Source organism: Paroedura picta, chromosome 4 (assembly GCF_049243985.1).
Source record: "Paroedura picta isolate Pp20150507F chromosome 4, Ppicta_v3.0, whole genome shotgun sequence".
Taxonomy (NCBI): Eukaryota; Metazoa; Chordata; class Lepidosauria; order Squamata; family Gekkonidae; genus Paroedura; species Paroedura picta.
In genome coordinates, this window is record NC_135372.1 from 144,327,391 (window position 1) to 144,343,932 (window position 16,542).

General features: G+C 61.1%; 1 protein-coding gene across 1 annotated transcript in view; it reads right to left on the reverse strand.

The window, feature by feature from the left end:
• The window catches only part of NOL4L (nucleolar protein 4 like), a 121,837-nt gene extending 108,208 nt beyond the window's left edge, over nt 1-13,629 (reverse strand). Inside the window, exon 1 of the mRNA XM_077336071.1 lies at nt 13,157-13,629. Within this exon, the coding sequence (XP_077192186.1) occupies nt 13,157-13,492 (336 nt within the window). The 5' untranslated portion in view covers nt 13,493-13,629. The remainder of the gene's footprint in view (nt 1-13,156) is intronic.
• Nucleotides 13,630-16,542: the final 2,913 nt, after the last annotated feature.

Consider the following 16,542-nt stretch of genomic DNA (forward strand, 5'->3'; position numbering starts at 1 on the left):
TTCCTCTCCCCACAACAGACACCCTGTGAGGGAGGGGAGGCTGAGAGAGCCCTGAGATTACTGAAGAAGAATTGCTTCTTATATCCTGCTTTTCACTGCCCAAAGGAGTCTCCAAGTGGCTTCCATTCACCTTCCCTTTCCTTCCCCCACAACTGAAACCCCAAACCTTGTTCTTCTCAGACTCTACTTCCAAAATCTTCAGGTATTTCCCAACCTGAAAAGACACGCCCTCCAGCTACCTGCCTCTGTCCTCAAAGCAAATCTCTTCCTTCCACCAGGCCTGCTCAGGAAGACCCTTGTGGCACTGACCAGAGCCCGGGGTCTTTTCCATCATGGCTCCATGGGATGGACTCCCTGAAGAGATGAGGAGGTCCCCTCCTTAGAGATATTTAAGAGGCCCTGCAAGGCCTCAGCCAGAAGGCGGGAGGGGTGGAATTTCTTTTGAATTAATTTCATCCCATTTGTTCTGGTCTGTCCCTCTGGGGCAAGAGAGAACAATTCTGCTCCATCCTCCATTCTGTGATGGCAAAGGGGTGGCAGGTTACAGTAGATGAGTGATAAGGATTTGAGTGTCCTGCATAGTGCAGGGGGCTGGACTCTATGATTCTAGGATTCTGTTCCATATGGCACCCTTTTAAATACTTGAAGATGGCTATCAGATCCCCTCTCAGGCTAAACAGATCCTCCTCTCCAGGCTAAACAGACCAAGCTCCCCCAACCTTTCTTCTTCTACGTCTTGGTCTCCAAACCCCTCACCATCTTTGTTGCCCTCCTCTGGACACGTTCCAGTTTCTCAACATCCCTCTTCAACTGGGGTGCCCAAAACTGAACACAGGACTCCAAGTGAGGCCGAACCGGAGCAGAGTAAAGGATTTCCCATCAGCCGCTGCCTGGTCCTTTTTAACTGGAGATACCGGGGATTGAACCTGGGACCTTCTGCAGGCCATGGAGAGGCTCCGCCGCTTGGTCACAGCCTCTCCCCATGCAGCTGCCTTCTACTGAATCAGGCCTTCAGGTCCAGAAGAAGAAGAGTAGGTTGTTTTGCCCCAGTTCTCACCACCCAAAGATGTCTCAAAGCAGCTTAACAATCGCCTTCCTTCCCTCTCCCCACAAGAGACCCCCTGTGAGGCAGCCTTGCTCTTTAACTGCCAGCCCATCCATATTTTTATCCACATCTATATCCTTATCTACAAAACATCGTGAGACACATCGGAAAAAATGACGCAATGAGCAATCTTCACCCAGTACGTGGTTAACCTATGGAACTCACTTCCACGAGAACTTGCCAACAGCCCCAGCTAAGATGGTTTTAAAGTGCATGAGACAGATTCACAAGGAAGAGGTCCATCGATAGTCACTCGCCCCAGTGCCTAAATGGAACCTCCATGCTTAGAGGCAGTCTATCCTTGTTGCCGGAGGGACGATGACAGGGAGAGGCTTTGGATTCCGGGCTTCCTTGGGGATCTCTGTGGCCACTCTGGGAAAAGGATGCTGATCCAGCAGGGCGCTGGGTGTATCCAAAGCAGCAGGCTGCTTAAGGTGTTTGTGTGGCGGGGAGGGGGGGGGAGTTTACCTGCAAACAGCCGTAACTCCACATTCCACAGCAGGACTGCATTCTGCAAAGCACCCCACTGAGCCTTTATATCCCACTGGCTGGCTTGGATTACCATCCAAAAAGGATACTGAAGAGACTCTGCAAGGTCCCTTCGGAGGATAATCCAAGCCAGCCAACTCTGGGCTGGGAGATTCCTGGAGATTTAGGGAGTGGGGCCAGAGGGAGGAACCAGAGGCCACCTTCCCTCCAAAACAGCCATTATCTCCAAGAGAAACGGATCCCTCTGGTCTGGAGATCAGCTGTAATCCCAGGAGATCTCCCCAGGCCTGGCCAGATGGCTGGCAATCTTTGCAGAGCTGGAAACCGTACGGAAGAGGGCAACCAAGATCTCAGGATGGCCGTCCTCGGCACGGATGTCTTTAAAGAAGAGTGGAACAGTTAGACAGAGTTACGGAGGATGGAGCCATTTGTGGCACCTTCCCACTCTGGGATTCTATGGGTCTATGGTCTGACCCAGCAGAGAGCCAGTTTGGTGTAGTGGTTAGGAGTGCGGACTTCTAATCTGGCATGCCGGGTTCGATTCCACACTCCCCCACATGCAACCAGCTGGGTGACCTTGGGCTAGTCACAGCACTGATAAAACTGTTCTGACCGGGCAGTGATATCAGGGCTCTCTCAGCCTCACCCACCCCACAGGGTGTCTGTTGTGGGGAGAGGAATGGGAAGGCGACTGTAAGCCGCTTTGAGCCTCCTTCGGGTAGGGAAAAGCGGCATATAAGAACCAACTCTTCTTCTTCTTCTTCTTCTGAGGGTCTTCTCAGGGGAAGGCCTCGGCCTCTCTGCCCTGAAGCTGGCCCTGCAGAGGAACTGGCTGGCCCCTGGCTGAGACGGGAGGCTGGACTGGAGGGACCCTCCCTGGCCTGACCCAGCAGGGCTCTTCTGAGGGTCTTCTCAGGGGAAGGCCTCGGCCTCTCTGCCCTGTGGCTGGCCCTGCAGAGGAACTGGCTGGCCCCTGGCTGAGACGGGAGGCTGGACTGGAGGGACCCTCCCTGGTCTGACCCAGCAGGGCTCTTCTGAGGGTCTTCTCAGGGGAAGGCCTCGGCCTCTCTGCCCTGTGGCTGGCCCTGCAGAGGAACTGGCTGGCCCCTGGGTGAGATGGGAGGCTGGACTGGAGGGACCCTCCCTGGTCTGACCCAGCAGGGATCCATCTTCTTAGGAGCATCCTGCCATCAGCCCTCCTGGAAACTCTGTCCTTCCTCACTCGGCATGTCTTGATCTCACTCTCTGCCCTTCAAAGATCTGTCAATGGCCATAAGGACTATGAACCTGCAGCCTCTCAAAATGACCTCTGTCATTCTCAGACTGCTGGATTCTGCTATACAACCACAAAAGCAGAATAGGACATCTGCTTGTATGTAAAAGGGTACTGCATCCAGGCTGGAGGGGTGCTGTGCCACAGAATCATAGAAGGGGCCATACAGGTCATCTAGTCCAACCCCCTGCTCAATTCAGGATCAGCCGAAACTTGCTCTCCTGTGACTCCCTCTGTGCCCTTAGCACAATCCCATAGTATGCATTTGTGCCTACCCTCTCCCAAATCCCTGCCCATAACCATATTCAAGGAACAGACTCTGAAATCTAAACAGGCTGCTCCAGCAAATGAGCCTAGCTATATATTTGAAGGACCAGAAGCCAGCAAAATCCTGGGACCCTAGACATGGGGGGGTTAAATCCCATACTAGCTCCCAAGAAGGTGAGCACATTATAAGCACAATTCTCAAGTAAAGAAAGGGTCCCATAGACCTTCCCTCACACCCACCAAGCATTTTTAGAAAGTGGGTGGGGCCAGCTTCTGATTGGCTGAGCAGATTTTTAAAATGTTGCTTGGGGAGCAGCTGCCAGCACAGCGCAAGGGTTATCTGCATGTACATGGCAGGAAATATTTTAAAACCTCATGTTCAGAGTGGGCTGAATCACAACTGGGTGCAGGACTGGTGGGGATGGGAAGGGTCTGCCGTCTTGGAAGCAACAACTGAAGCCACTTTGAAGGCGACCGGAAGTGTTGGGACACAGTAATTGTTGCAGGGACTCTTGGAAAGCACAGCCCAGGTTGCTAAGAGCATCACATAAATGTACACTGCAGGTCTGAATGGCCTGGAAACAAACCAAAATCAGAAATTCACCCTGTGGACCAAAAGATTCAGAGATCTCTGGTCTTCCTCTTGGTTCTCAACCTTCCTAATGCCACAACCCTTTAATCCAATTCCTCATGTTGTGGTGACTCCCAACATAAAATTACGCAAGGGTTCTTTCACAGAAATTAAACCGAAACTGGCCAATGGCATGAAGATCCATTGTTCATGATGATCATAGAATCATAGAATCCTAGAGTGGGAAGGGGCCATACAGGCCATCTAGTCCAACCCCCTGCTCAACGCAGGATCAGCCCTAAGCATCCTAAAGCATCCAAGAAAAGTGTGCATCCAACCTTTGCTTGAAGACTGCCAGTGATATGTATATACGTTGTTTTCCCCCCGGAGTTTCTCAGTTCCGTTCTGCCTCTTGTCCCACCATGCCGATCTCGCTCTTTTCCGCTGCTCCAGACAGACAAACGCTCCATCTCGATCTACCCCGCAAGGCTGTTGTGTGGATGGTGCCCCCACCTCCCAGCCAAGCTGCTTGCCCTGCCACAGCCCCTGTGAATGGGTCCTGCGATCCCCAAAGGGGTCCTGACCCCCAGTTTGGGTCTTTCCTGCAGGTTAAGTTCGGACTTCACAGAAATTCCAACTCTTTCCTGTCCCTGCTTTTTTAGACATCCTTGACACCTAGAGTCTTTTCCATTTCCCTCGACCTTCCTGTACATTGTGAGATGGGCACTGTCCCACTGGCCCCATCTTGATACAAGCTAAGCAGGGCCAAAGCTGGTTAGGACTTGGATGGGAGACCACCGAATAAGCTGTGTAGAGGCAGGCAAATGGTCCCTGGACTCTCTTGCCTTGGAAACACTATGGGGGTTGCTGTAAGTTGGCTGTGAGGACACCCCATTCCACCTCCACAGTCACACTAGTCCGGAGAGAAGCATCCCAACATCTCCTTGGTTATCATCTTCTGTTTTATTCTGGGAACCCAGCAGGGGAGTAGTGGCTCATATGGAACAAACCATCCCAGGTCAGCTAGAATTCTCCAGAATCAAAGGCAAAACAGACTGCGCTGCATTGAATCTTACAAAGTAGAATCCTAGAATCATAGAGTTGGAAGGGACCTCCTGAGCCATCTAGTCCAACCCCCTGCACTATGCAGGACACTCACAACCCTCTTGCTTATCCACTGTCACCTGCCACCCCCTTGAGCCTTCATAGAATCAGCTTCTCCATCAGATGGATCTCCAGCCTCCGCTTAAAAACCTCCAAAGATGGAGAACCCACCACCTCCCGAGGAAGCCTGTTCCACTGAAGAACCACTCTGTCAGGAACTTCTTCCAGAGAAGATGGAATTTCTTTTGAATTAATTTCATCCCATTGGTTCTGGTCCATCCCTCCGGGGCAAGAGAACAACTCTGCTCCATCCTCTCTATGGCAGCCTTTTAAATACTTGAAGATGGTTATCAGATCCCCTCTCAGTCACCTCCTCTCCAGGCTAAACAGACCAAGCTCCCCCAACATTTCTTGGTCTCTAAACCCCTCACCATCTTTGTTGCCCTCCTCTGGACACGCTCCAGTTTGTCTACATCCCTCTTCAACTGGGGTGCCCAAAACTGAACACGGGCCTCCAAGGGAGGCCGAACCAGAGCAGAGTAAAGCGGTACCACCACCTCCCATGATGCCACTCGAGCAAACACCCCTCCAATTTGACTTTGCCACTACCCAGAAAATGCCCTTCTGAGCCTCGGGTGATCTGTGTTGTAAGTCCCTAAAATCCCCAGTTCTACCTCTGGGGCCCTAGGACGAATCAACCATTGCTACAGTGACAGGAGCAGAGTCAATCTATCCACTTGTGGAAAGGGCTTCTGCATCCCCAGCCCACGGCTGTGCAGCCTTAATGCAGTGTGGCCCTTACTGTTTTATTTTGTGGCCCTTACTGAAAGCATTGCATTGAAAGTTGATTTATTCAAAATATATGGCGTCAAAGGAGTCTGACAGATACCGTGGGCCACCGAAAAGAACAGGCCGAGTTTTAAATCAGATCAAACCTGAACTCTCCCTGGAACCTAAGATGACGGAACTGCGGCTGGCGTGCTTCAGGACCATGAACGGCAGACGAGGGTCCCTCAAAAAGACGGCCATGTGAGGAAAAGTTGGGGGAAAGGAAGACCCAAGAGGAGACGGAGGAGACCGACTCTTAGCGATCGATCGATCTTGTTCCTGTGAACCACTTTGAGCCCGTTTGCAGAGAGGGGCAGCATACAGGCTGAATAATAAAATTAAAATCAAATTAATGGAACCCACGGCCCTCTCTTTGCAAGACCCGAGCAAGGCTGGGAACGTGAATTCAGAGGGCCGACATGGTTGGCATCAACTTGATGGCAATTCTCACACTCACACAGAACAAACCAACTACATAGTATGGGTGGTTTCCTTGGATCACAGAACCATAGAGTTGGGAGGGGCCTGTGGGGTCACCTAGACCAACCCCCTGCAGCATGCAGGAAATTCAGAGCTACCTGCCCACCTTGAGTTGCAATAACTTCTCATGCTCTCCTCAGCATTCCCCCGGCCCCATTTCAGATTGCTGGCTTCAGCCCCAGTTCCGACGGAGCCAAACTGTTAGCAAAAAGCTAAGTGACCACCGAACACAGCTCCGGAGCTGGGACAACAGCAGCGAGAAACGCACAGACGGACAGGTGGTCGCACAAGGCCGGGGTAACTTTCGTGGGGGGTCAGCCGAAAAATGAGACACTCCACGTGCCTCATCTCACAGACTCGCCCTGGATGCTCACTTTACTTGCTGCCGAAAGCACACAGCTAGCCTGCTTGGCTGGCCTACATTCCACAACCGTGACAAACTGACACCACGTGCGCCAGGTGAAATGCAGCCTGGATCCAGGGCGCCTGCACAGGGGCCATTCCGGCCACTGCTGCTCAGGTGAAAGGCTCGGAGGGGGAGACGGAAGCGAAATCCGCAGGGAACCACTCAGTGTGTCACCAACAAAGGAGATTCCCCAGGAGAAAGAGACCGGGAGTTGTGCCAGGAACCTGGGAAGGCTGTCCGCGGAGCCAGGGAAGGCCACGCCCAGGTTGCCCTGAGGGCCGGACGAGGAACCAAGGAGGGGCATGTAGCAGCAGGGCAGCCTGGGACGGCTCAGAGCACATTCAGCAGGGCTTCCTCGGAGCTGCAATTTGCACAGGAGAAACACCAAGCTCTTGGGAATCAGTGAGAACAATGATAAATAATACAGCCAGCATAGTATAGGGGTTGGGGGGCTGTGGCTCAGTGGTAGAGCCTCTTCTAGAATCATAGAGTTGGAAGGGGCCTCCTGGGTCATCTAGTCCAACCCCTGCACTATGCAGGACACTCCCAACCCTCTCGCTCCTCCACTGTCACCTGCCACCCCCTTGAGCCTTCACAGAATCAGCCTCTCCGTCAGATGGCTCTCCAGCCTCTGTTTAAGAATCTCCAAAGATGGAGAACCCACCACCTCCTGAAGAAGCTAGACACCCAGAAGATCCCAAGTTCAATCCCCACCACCTCCAGTTAAAGGATCAGGCTGCAAGTGACATCACAGAGGTTTAAAAAAATACGCACAGGATAGAGAAGTCACAGGAAGGAGAGTAGTTCCCTAATACCCCACTTTTCACTATCCAAGGGAGTTTCAAAACGGCTTACAATCATCCCCCCTTCCTCTCCCCACAACAGACACCCTGTGAGGTAGCTGAGGCTGAGAGAACTCTGAGAGAACCGTGACTGGCCCAAGGTCACCCTGCTGGCTGCATGCGGAGGAGCAGGGGATCCAACCCAGTTCTCCAGATTAGAGGTTGCAGCTCTTGACCACTACACTTCGCTGGCTCTCGGTTCGGCAGGTTTAGGGGAGATCAGGGAAAGTCCTTCTTCACCCAAAGAGTCGTGAGCATGTGGGATTCCAGGCCGCACGCAGAGATGGTGGCGATGAGCCTAGACAGCTCTAAGAGCAGATCAGAGATACAGACAGAGCAGAGATCCAGGAGTGGCTACGAGCCACAAGGTATAGATGGGATGCTCTGTCTTCTGGGCGCTTGGGGGCCCACAGTGGGAGGGCTGGCCCCGCTGGTGGACCTCCTGGTGGCCCCTGGGTTTTGGCCTCTGTGTGACACAGAGTGTTGGACTGCAGGGGCCCCTGGCCTGATCCAGCATGGCTCCTCTTACGTTCTTCAGGAAGACCTCTGCAGGGGTCGGATTCAGTCCAAGGCAGAGCTCCAGACTAGGATCGGACCTGGATCAGAATCTTCCCTCTGCCAGGGAAGCTTTTGGGGTGACCTTGGGCCAGTCACACCCTCTCAGCCTGACGCACCTCAAAGGGTTGTTGTGAAGATAAAATGGAGGAGAGGAGAGCAAGGTAATCTGTTTTGGGTCACCGTTGAGAGGACGGGGGGATACACAAAATATTTAGGTGAACAGCATGCCTTTTCAGACATGTCACGGCCCCTGCTTCATTCATTCATTCATTCATTCATTCATTCATTCATTCATTCATTCATTCATTCATTCATTCATTCTTTGATTTATATACCCCCCCTCTCAAAGACTCACAGCGGTTTACAAAAAAATAGTAAAAACACAGAACCCTCAAAATCCCCAACACATTAAAAGCCGGCTATTGGTTGGAGTTATGTCCCCATCTCCTCCCCCCCACCCCCCACCCCCCGTCCAGCTACCAGTCCAGAGGAGTGGGGGTCCTGATGTCACCCACTCTAGGGGATCCCCCAGTGGGAATTCCGGGACCTCAACCTTTCAAAGCATCTCTCAGTCCTGAAACAAGCCAAAGGCAACACCTCTGAGCATGCAAAAAGTACATTTCCGCCTAAGACTGCTGCAAAGGTAGGATTTCCCAGAAGGGCTGCCGGTGGATCAGCCTAGACGCCCAGGCCCTCCTCCCGAATCCAAAAGCTTTGGCTTATTTCAAGGGCTTGTCTTCCAGAAACACCCAGACCCCAAGACAGCGGCAGGGAGATCCGAGGAGCCGAAAACATTGGCCAGGCTTCGGTGAAGGAGACCTTCCTCAAAGAAAATGACATCCTGACCCTTTCGGGGCCGGACACACAGACACGTGAAGTTGCCATAATAAATCAACCCACTAGGCCAGGGGTAGTCAAGCTGCGGCCCTCCAGATGTCCATGGACTACCATTCCCATGAGCCCCTGCAGCGTCCATGGACATCCGGAGGGCCAGTTTGACTACCTCTGCACTAGGCTATCAAAGCCAGTATTGTCCACTCAGGCTGAGAGCAGCTCTCCAGGGTCCCAGGCTGAGAGAGGTCCTTCACAGGTCATGGCCACCCCCAGGTGGGGGCTTAAAACCTGAGACCTCCTGCATGCCAAGGAGATGCCCTGCCATTGCCCCATGGACCCTCCTCCATCTGAACTGTCCGCACAGGCTGGCAGTGCCTGTCCAGGGTCTCCTGGAGGAGGTCTTTCTCCTCGTCCCGCTTCTGGCTGGAGCTGCCGGGGATTGAACCCGGGGCCTTGCCTGTGCCCAGCAGCTGCTCTGCCTCTGAGCCCCAGCCCCTCCCCACCCTAAGCGCAGACATGGCCCCGGCCCGCCCGCCCTGCTCTCCAGCAGCACAGCCATCTGCTGCCCCGCCAGACGCCGGCTTCCGAGCCGCCTGTGTCCCCGTCCACCTGAAGCCGGAGAGGCCCCCGCAGACGGGCTGGGGAGGGGGCAGGGCAAGGGGAGAGCGAGGCCGGGGCAAGCAGGAGCCGAAAACATGCTTGCTGCGGGGCAGACGGCTGAAGCCGAGCCCAGCGCCCTCCTCGGAGGCGTGGAAGTCAAAAGCAGGGCTGTCACGAGCAGGGAAGATCTTATCCTCTCCTGGTGCTCTCCACACATTCCTTCGGTCCTCTGCTCTCTCTCTTTCTCTCTCTCTCTCTCTCTCTCCCTGGACCTCATCCGTCTCTTGACAACCTGCAGACATTGAGCGAGCGAGCCCCCCCCCCCATTTGCAGCCCCGCCTGAATTTCAGCCCCTTTGTCTGCAAAACCCAAGGACATTCACTCGGGATGCCCAGCGGCAGGCAGTGCTGGCCTTTCCCCTGCAGTGACGGGGTGAATGCGCTGCCCCAGAGCAAATTGGCAGCTGCCACAAAGCGCGCCGGGGGCGGGGGTGGCAGGGGGGGGGAGAGGGAGGAGATTAGGGCAGAGAGGAGCAGCCTCGCTGGCTTGACGGACTCCATGGCAACCCTCTGTGCCAGCATGCCATTCCTGCTGCTAATTGGCAGGGCTAATTGCCCCAGTTAGCGGCAGGCCGGCAGCCTTTTGCCCTCCGCGGACACCCCCCCACGCCCCCGGGCAAAAGGCAGCCCCAGGCCCCGAGCAACAGGTCACGGAGACCCAGGCGGGCACCCCATAGCAACCGTCCGGCAGCAAGGTCAGGCTGGCTCGGATGTCCTTCGGCCCCAAAGGGCGGCCCGGGGTGGAGAAGGGAAGCAGAGAGGCAAGTCAGGGAGCGCTTGGGGGGTCCCAATCCTGCCACCAAACCAAGAAGCGGAGAATCCGGAGCCAGGAAGGAGATAATGCCTCCCTCACCCCAGGGTTCCCTCTGGCGCACGACCAACCTGGAGTTCTCACTCAACACCCACCCTCCCTCAGGACACCCAGGAGACTGTATGGGGCCTAGACCCTGGCACATCCTTCAGAGGGGACCTGCGGGCGGGCGGGGAAAGAAAGAAAGACAGGCCCCCTCTCTGAACTCCCCTCGCCTGCCCTCTAAAGAGGAGAGCTGGGCAAGGGGGGCCGGAGGAGGCCTTGGCACCATCTGGAACACGGGCCCATCGGGAGACGCCGCCCAAGGGCAGGGCCAGGCAGCCCTCTGGGGCGGCCCCTTCAGGGCTGGCCCCGGACAGGCCCTCAGGGGAAGGCTGCCCTCTGGCCAACCGCAGGGGGTCTGGCTGCCACAGGAGCCTCCCTTTAGATTCCAAGGAAGAGCACGCCCCCCCCACCCCCCTGCACCAAAAGTGTCTTGGGACACCCCACTGGGAGGCCGAGGGCCGCCTCAACAGAAGGGGCTTTGTCATGGGCACAGGGGCTTTGAGGAAGCCACGCGGGCGGAGTTCTGCGCTCAGGGGCTGAGGAAAGCCCAAGTTAGACACCCCCCCCCCAAATATTGGGAGAAGGGGATTTGAGATGTCATTTGGGCAAAAGAGAAACCAGCCCAGTCGCTTCTAAGAAAGCGAGACAGATGGCTGGCCTGTTTAGGGAGGGAGGGAGTGTATCTGGGGGGGGGGAGGGTATTTTGGGTGGGATTCTTCCCTGCACAAGCACCTCTTGCTCGCAGGTGCAGCAATGGCTGAGAATGGGGGGGGGCTGGCCCTCCTTGGCGACTTCTCTGAACGCCCCCCTGTCACCACCCCCCCACCTGGGTAGGAGGCAGGCCTGTGGTTGTTGGAAATGTCCCCAAGGGTCCCTGCAGCGGGGGGGGGGGGGCTGGGCCAGGGCTCTGTGGGGCTCCCTGTGCCAAGTCAACTCGGAGACCCTGTGGCATCCCAAAAGACAAGGCAGCCTGCGAGAAGGAGATGGGAGTGTGAGCCGCGCATGGCACATGACACAGCTCTGGGGAGGGGGGGAGGCTGTCTGGGTCTCCGGAGAGGGAGGCTGCCCAACCCTCCCGGGAGTCTCCAAACAGCCAAATTGCTGGCCAAAGCAGGACCCGGAGGGAAGGGGCCAGACCGGACGGGGGGGGGGGGCTGGAAGGGGGTGGAAGATTTGCCTCCCATTGGCCCAGGCAGCCCAAAGACTAAACTCCGGGGGGGGGGGCAAGAGGGTGGTTCTGCAAGGAAGGAGGGCAGCCCAGACCAGAGAGCCCAGCCCCACAGATGGGCAGCCCGGGATGGCAGCAGCCGGCAGAGGGAAGCGCATGAAATAAATAAGCGCCCCCCCCGTGCCAGACACTTTGCTTCCCCGCGGAGCATCCCCCCTGCCAACCCACCCCCCACCCCCGAGGGGCTCGGCAGCAGCGGCAAGGCGGGGGGGGATGGGGGCGCCCCAGTGCACTTTCCCCGGCCAGGCCAATTGTCTGCCAAGCGCGCCCGCTCTCCTGGGCAGATGGCGGAAGGCACCAGGCGGGGGCGGGGGAGAGGCGGGCTGGCGGGAGAGAAGCGCCCCCCCCCCCAGCGCCGCCGCCGCCGCCGCCTTTGCAACGCTGCCCAACCCCACCCTGGCACCGCCAGCAGAGGGAGGGAGGGAGGCGGGAGGGGCGGCATGCAAATCGCTCCCGGCCCCAGGCAGCCAGACCCCCCCCGGCCCGCCCCCGTTTGCAGCCGGCTCAAAGTTTAAATGCCGGGGGGGGGAGATGCTGCCGGCCCCTCGCCCGCGGGCCCGCCGGGGAACAATGCGCCCGGGGCGGCTCGGCTCGGCTGGCTGCTCCTCGCCGGGCCGAGGGGGTGTGGAGCTGCGGCGGCGGGCGGGCGTCCGGGGCTGCTCTCCTCTCCTCTCCTCTCCTCTGCTCTCGGCAGGCGCCCGGGCAGCAGCGAACAATGAGCGCCTCGGCCGGCCGGCCCGGACAACGCCGCCTCGGCGGGACAGGCGGAGCAGGAGGAGGAGGAGGAGGAGGAGGAGGAGGAGGCCCTCCCTCCCTCCCTCCCTGCCGCCCGCCCCGGGCCGCCTCCCCTCCCCCGCTTCCCCCCAGCGCTGCCCTTGGCCGCCCCCGGCCGGGCGGAGGAGCACAGCCCGCCTCGCCTGCCCCTCCCGCCGGCCCAGCCAGGAGCCCGAGCAGGAGGCGGCGGCGGCGTTGGCGGCGCAGGACGGGACTGGCGGGCGGGCGGGACGCGCCTCCGGCCCAGGGGAAGCAGGTGGAACGGAGAGGGGAGCGCCCGGCCAGCCCGCCCTCCAGGCCGGCCGAGGCGAGCGGCTTCTGCTCCCGGACCCGGGCGGGTGGGCGGGGCGGGGCGGAGCGGGTGGCAGGGCAGGCAGCGCCCCAAAGGAGGGGGCGACCAGAGCCGGGCGCCCTCCCCCCCCCGCCCTCCCTGCCGCGGGACATCTGGCGGTCTCGGGGGGGGGGGCTGGGTCCCGCAGCCCCCTCCCCCAGAGAGGCCTCCCGCAGCGCTCGGCGAGCCCACGCGGGGGGGGGACGAGGGAGGGGGCGCCTCTCCCCGCAGGGCCCGTCCTGCCAGCGCTGGCCCAGGCCCCGGGGGCCGCACGCCCGTCCCGTCCCGTCCCTCCCCGAACGGCCCGGCCCGCCGCCAGCGCCAGCGCCCGCCCGCGCGATCCCGGGAGGAGGGAGGCCGGGCGGCCGAAGGGGGCGCGGCCGCAGCGTCGGGCATGGCTTCTCCTGCGCGCCCCGCGCCATGCGCCCGCCACGGGACGCCCGCCCGCCCGCCCGGGGCAATGCGGTGGCCGAGGACCCCCGGGAGGGAGGGAGGGAGGGAGGGAGGGAGGGAGGGGGGGGGGTCGCGAAGGCGTCTCCGGCCGCACTCACCGTCCCCGTCTTGACCGGCACATAGACGACGGCTTGGCCCATCTTGGCGGCGGCGGCCGCTTCGCGCGTGCCGTTGCCCAGGCGGAAGCCCTTGGAGCGCACCCAGAACTGGAACTTGCCTTTCTCGCCACCGCCGCCGCCGCCCGCCGCCGCCCCTCCGCCGCCGCCCTGCAGCACCTCGGCGATGCGCTGGTACTTGCTCCGGGTCACCGTCTTGGTCTTGGCCGAGTCGCCGTAGGTGCGCAGGCACCAGTCCCGGAACTGCCGGCCCAGCTCGCTCTCCCCGGGACGGCTCCCCCCCGAGCGCAGCAGCAGCGCCGGCGCCGGCTTCGGCATGGCGGGACAGCCCCTGTCCCGGACGGACGGACGGCCCGAGCGGGCGAGCGAGCGACACACAAGCAGCCAGGCAGGCAGGCAGGCAGGCAGCGGCGCCCTGCCTGGCGCGGCGGAGGCGAGCAGGGAGCGGGGCGGGCAGCGAGGGAGGCAGCCGGGCGGGCGGGCGGGCGGGCGGGGAGGGGGCAGGCAGGCAGGGAGGAGCCCGGCTGGCCGGCGGGGCAGGGCAGGGCGGGGCAGGGCAGGGGCCGCGGCCGGGCGGGACAGGCGCGGCGGGGGCCGCGGGGCACCGGCAGCTCGGGCGGCGTCAGCAACCCTCCCTCGCTCGCTCGCTCGCTCTCTCCTGGCTGGCTGGCTGGCTGGCTGGGCTCTCCGCCTGCTACTCGCCTGGCTCCGCTGCCCCCGCCCGCGCCAGCCTCCTCCGCCCCCTCGCCGCGGGATCCCACCTGTTAGAGCCGCCGCCGCCGCCTCCCTGCCCGCCCGGCCCGGCTCTCTCTCTCTCGCACTCTCTCTCTCACCGCTGCGCCCCTCGCCCAGGGCGGCCGGCCGGCCCCCTCCCCCCTGTCCCCCTGCCCCCCTGCCCCCCTGCCCGGCCCAGGCCGAGCAGGCGCCCGCCGGCCCGCCCCCTCCAGGGACTGGGCGGGGCGCGAGGGGGGAGGGAGGGAGGGGGAGGGGGCCGGCGGGATGCGGCGGCGCTGGCGGGGCAAGGCGAGGGCGGCCCGGGGGCACGAGCGGCGGCCGCCAGGGGCGCTCCGGGGCCGAGCGGCCAGGCCGGCTGCGGAAGGGCGCCCTGCTGGCGGCCCGGCCGGCCCATCGGCTGGGGCGAGGGAGGGAGGGAGGGAGGGCGGCCGCTGGAGACGCGCGCGGGGAGCCAGGTGCGCCGGAGTCCCGCGGCCGGAGTCCCGCGGCCGGAGTCCCGCGGCGGCACGTGGCGCTGGCTCGGGGACGGCAGGCGAGGCGCGGGCGCCGCTTCTCCACGGCGGGACATGCCCTTCGCGCTCGCCCCGGCCCCCCCCCCAGCCAGCCGGAGAGCCAGCCGGAGAGCCAGAGGGGCGCTGCCACCCACCCACCCACCCACCCACCACTCCGGCCGCGGGCACCAGCACTGCACGAGCGGGATGACTGCCCCGCGAATCTGCGGGAATCGGGGCTGCTCCTGCACGTGTCGGGTTCGGGGCCAACCGTGGGACCTGAGTAGGGCTGGGAGGGCACCTCCGCACGCCCACTTGTGCCCCCAAGGGACACTGCCAGGACCTTCTGCCAGGACCTTCTTCCAAGCCAGCTGCCTTCTGTCCCCCTTGGCTAGACCGGGGACACCAGCCTGGCCCCACCGCAGGCCACTCATTCAGCCGGCCTCCCCCTCCCCCCCCCCCAATCTGGCAGCTGCCTAGAGAGCCCGGCCCATTCCCAGCCCCCCCCCCAGGGCACCCCTCCCTGGCCCCACCCAGCCGTGGCTGGCCAGGGGTGATAGAATATCTGCAACAGGCAGGGCCTCCTAGAGTGGCCACTCTCCTCCTCTATCTATTGACCTCTTTCAAAACAAAAGGTTAGCCAGAGGACACTTGGGGTATGGCCGGCCCCAGCTGGAGCCAGCCAGGGCAGAAGACGCCCCAGGCACCCGTCCCTCCCCTCCCGCCTCTCCAGAGCTTGGGTGGGCAGCCCTTGTCCTGCCTCTGACAGAGCCATTTTGGCCCCAGGGCCAACAGGAAGCTCTCCGCAGGGAAATCCCCCAGCAAGGGGCCCTGGGGGTTGCAGCATAAGAAATGGAAGGGGATTTGCTCCCTTGATGGTTGTGTCTCCCTCCCTGGCCCTCCTCCCTCCCTGGGAATCAAGGCAGGTTACACCAGTCATAAGAGCATCAGCAGCACCCTGCTGGATCAGACCACTGGCCCATCTAGTCCAGCATCCCAATTTCACAATGGCCAGCCAGCTCCTCTGGAGGATAGGGAACATGGTATGCAGGCCGAGTCCTTTCTAAGACCCTCAGAGGAGCCCTGCTGGCCAGTGAGGGTCCAGCCTCCCGTCTCTCCCAGGGGCCAGCCAGTTCCTCTGCAGGGCCAGCCACAGGGCAGAGAGGCCGAGGCCTTCCCCTGAGAAGACCCTCAGAAGAGCCCTGCTGGGTCAGGCCAGGGAGGGTCCCTCCAGTCCAGCCTCCCGTCTCACCCAGGGGCCAGCCAGTTCCTCTGCAGGGCCAGCCACAGGGCAGAGAGGCCGAGGCCTTCCCCTGAGAAGACCCTCAGAAGAGCCCTGCTGGGTCAGGCCAGGGAGGGTCCCTCCAGTCCAGCCTCCCGTCTCACCCAGGGGCCAGCCAGTTCCTCTGCAGGGCCAGCCACAGGGCAGAGAGGCCGAGGCCTTCCCCTGAGAAGACCCTCAGAAGAGCCCTGCTGGGTCAGACCAGGGAGGGTCCCTCCAGTCCAGCCTCCCCTCTCACCCAGGGGCCAGCCAGTTCCTCTGCAGGGCCAGCCACAGGGCAGAGAGGCCGAGGCCTTCCCCTGAGAAGACCCTCAGAAGAGCCCTGCTGGGTCAGACCAGGGAGGGTCCCTCCAGTCCAGCCTCCCCTCTCACCCAGGGGCCAGCCAGTTCCTCTGCAGGGCCAGCCACAGGGCAGAGAGGCCGAGGCCTTCCCCTGAGAAGACCCTCAGAAGAGCCCTGCTGGGTCAGACCAGGGAGGGTCCCTCCAGTCCAGCCTCCCGTCTCACCCAGGGGCCAGCCAGTTCCTCTGCAGGGCCAGCCACAGGGCAGAGAGGCCGAGGCCTTCCCCTGAGAAGACCCTCAGAAGAGCCCTGCTGGGTCAGGCCAGGGAGGGTCCCTCCAGTCCAGCCTCCCGTCTCACCCAGGGGCCAGCCAGTTCCTCTGCAGGGCCAGCCACAGGGCAGAGAGGCCGAGGCCTTCCCCTGAGAAGACCCTCAGAAGAGCCCTGCTGGGTCAGGCCAGGGAGGGTCCCTCCAGTCCAGCCTCCCGTCTCACCCAGGGGCCAGCCAGTTCCTCTGCAGGGCCAGCCACAGGGCAGAGAGGCCGAGGCCTTCCCCTGAGAAGACCCTCAGAAGAGCCCT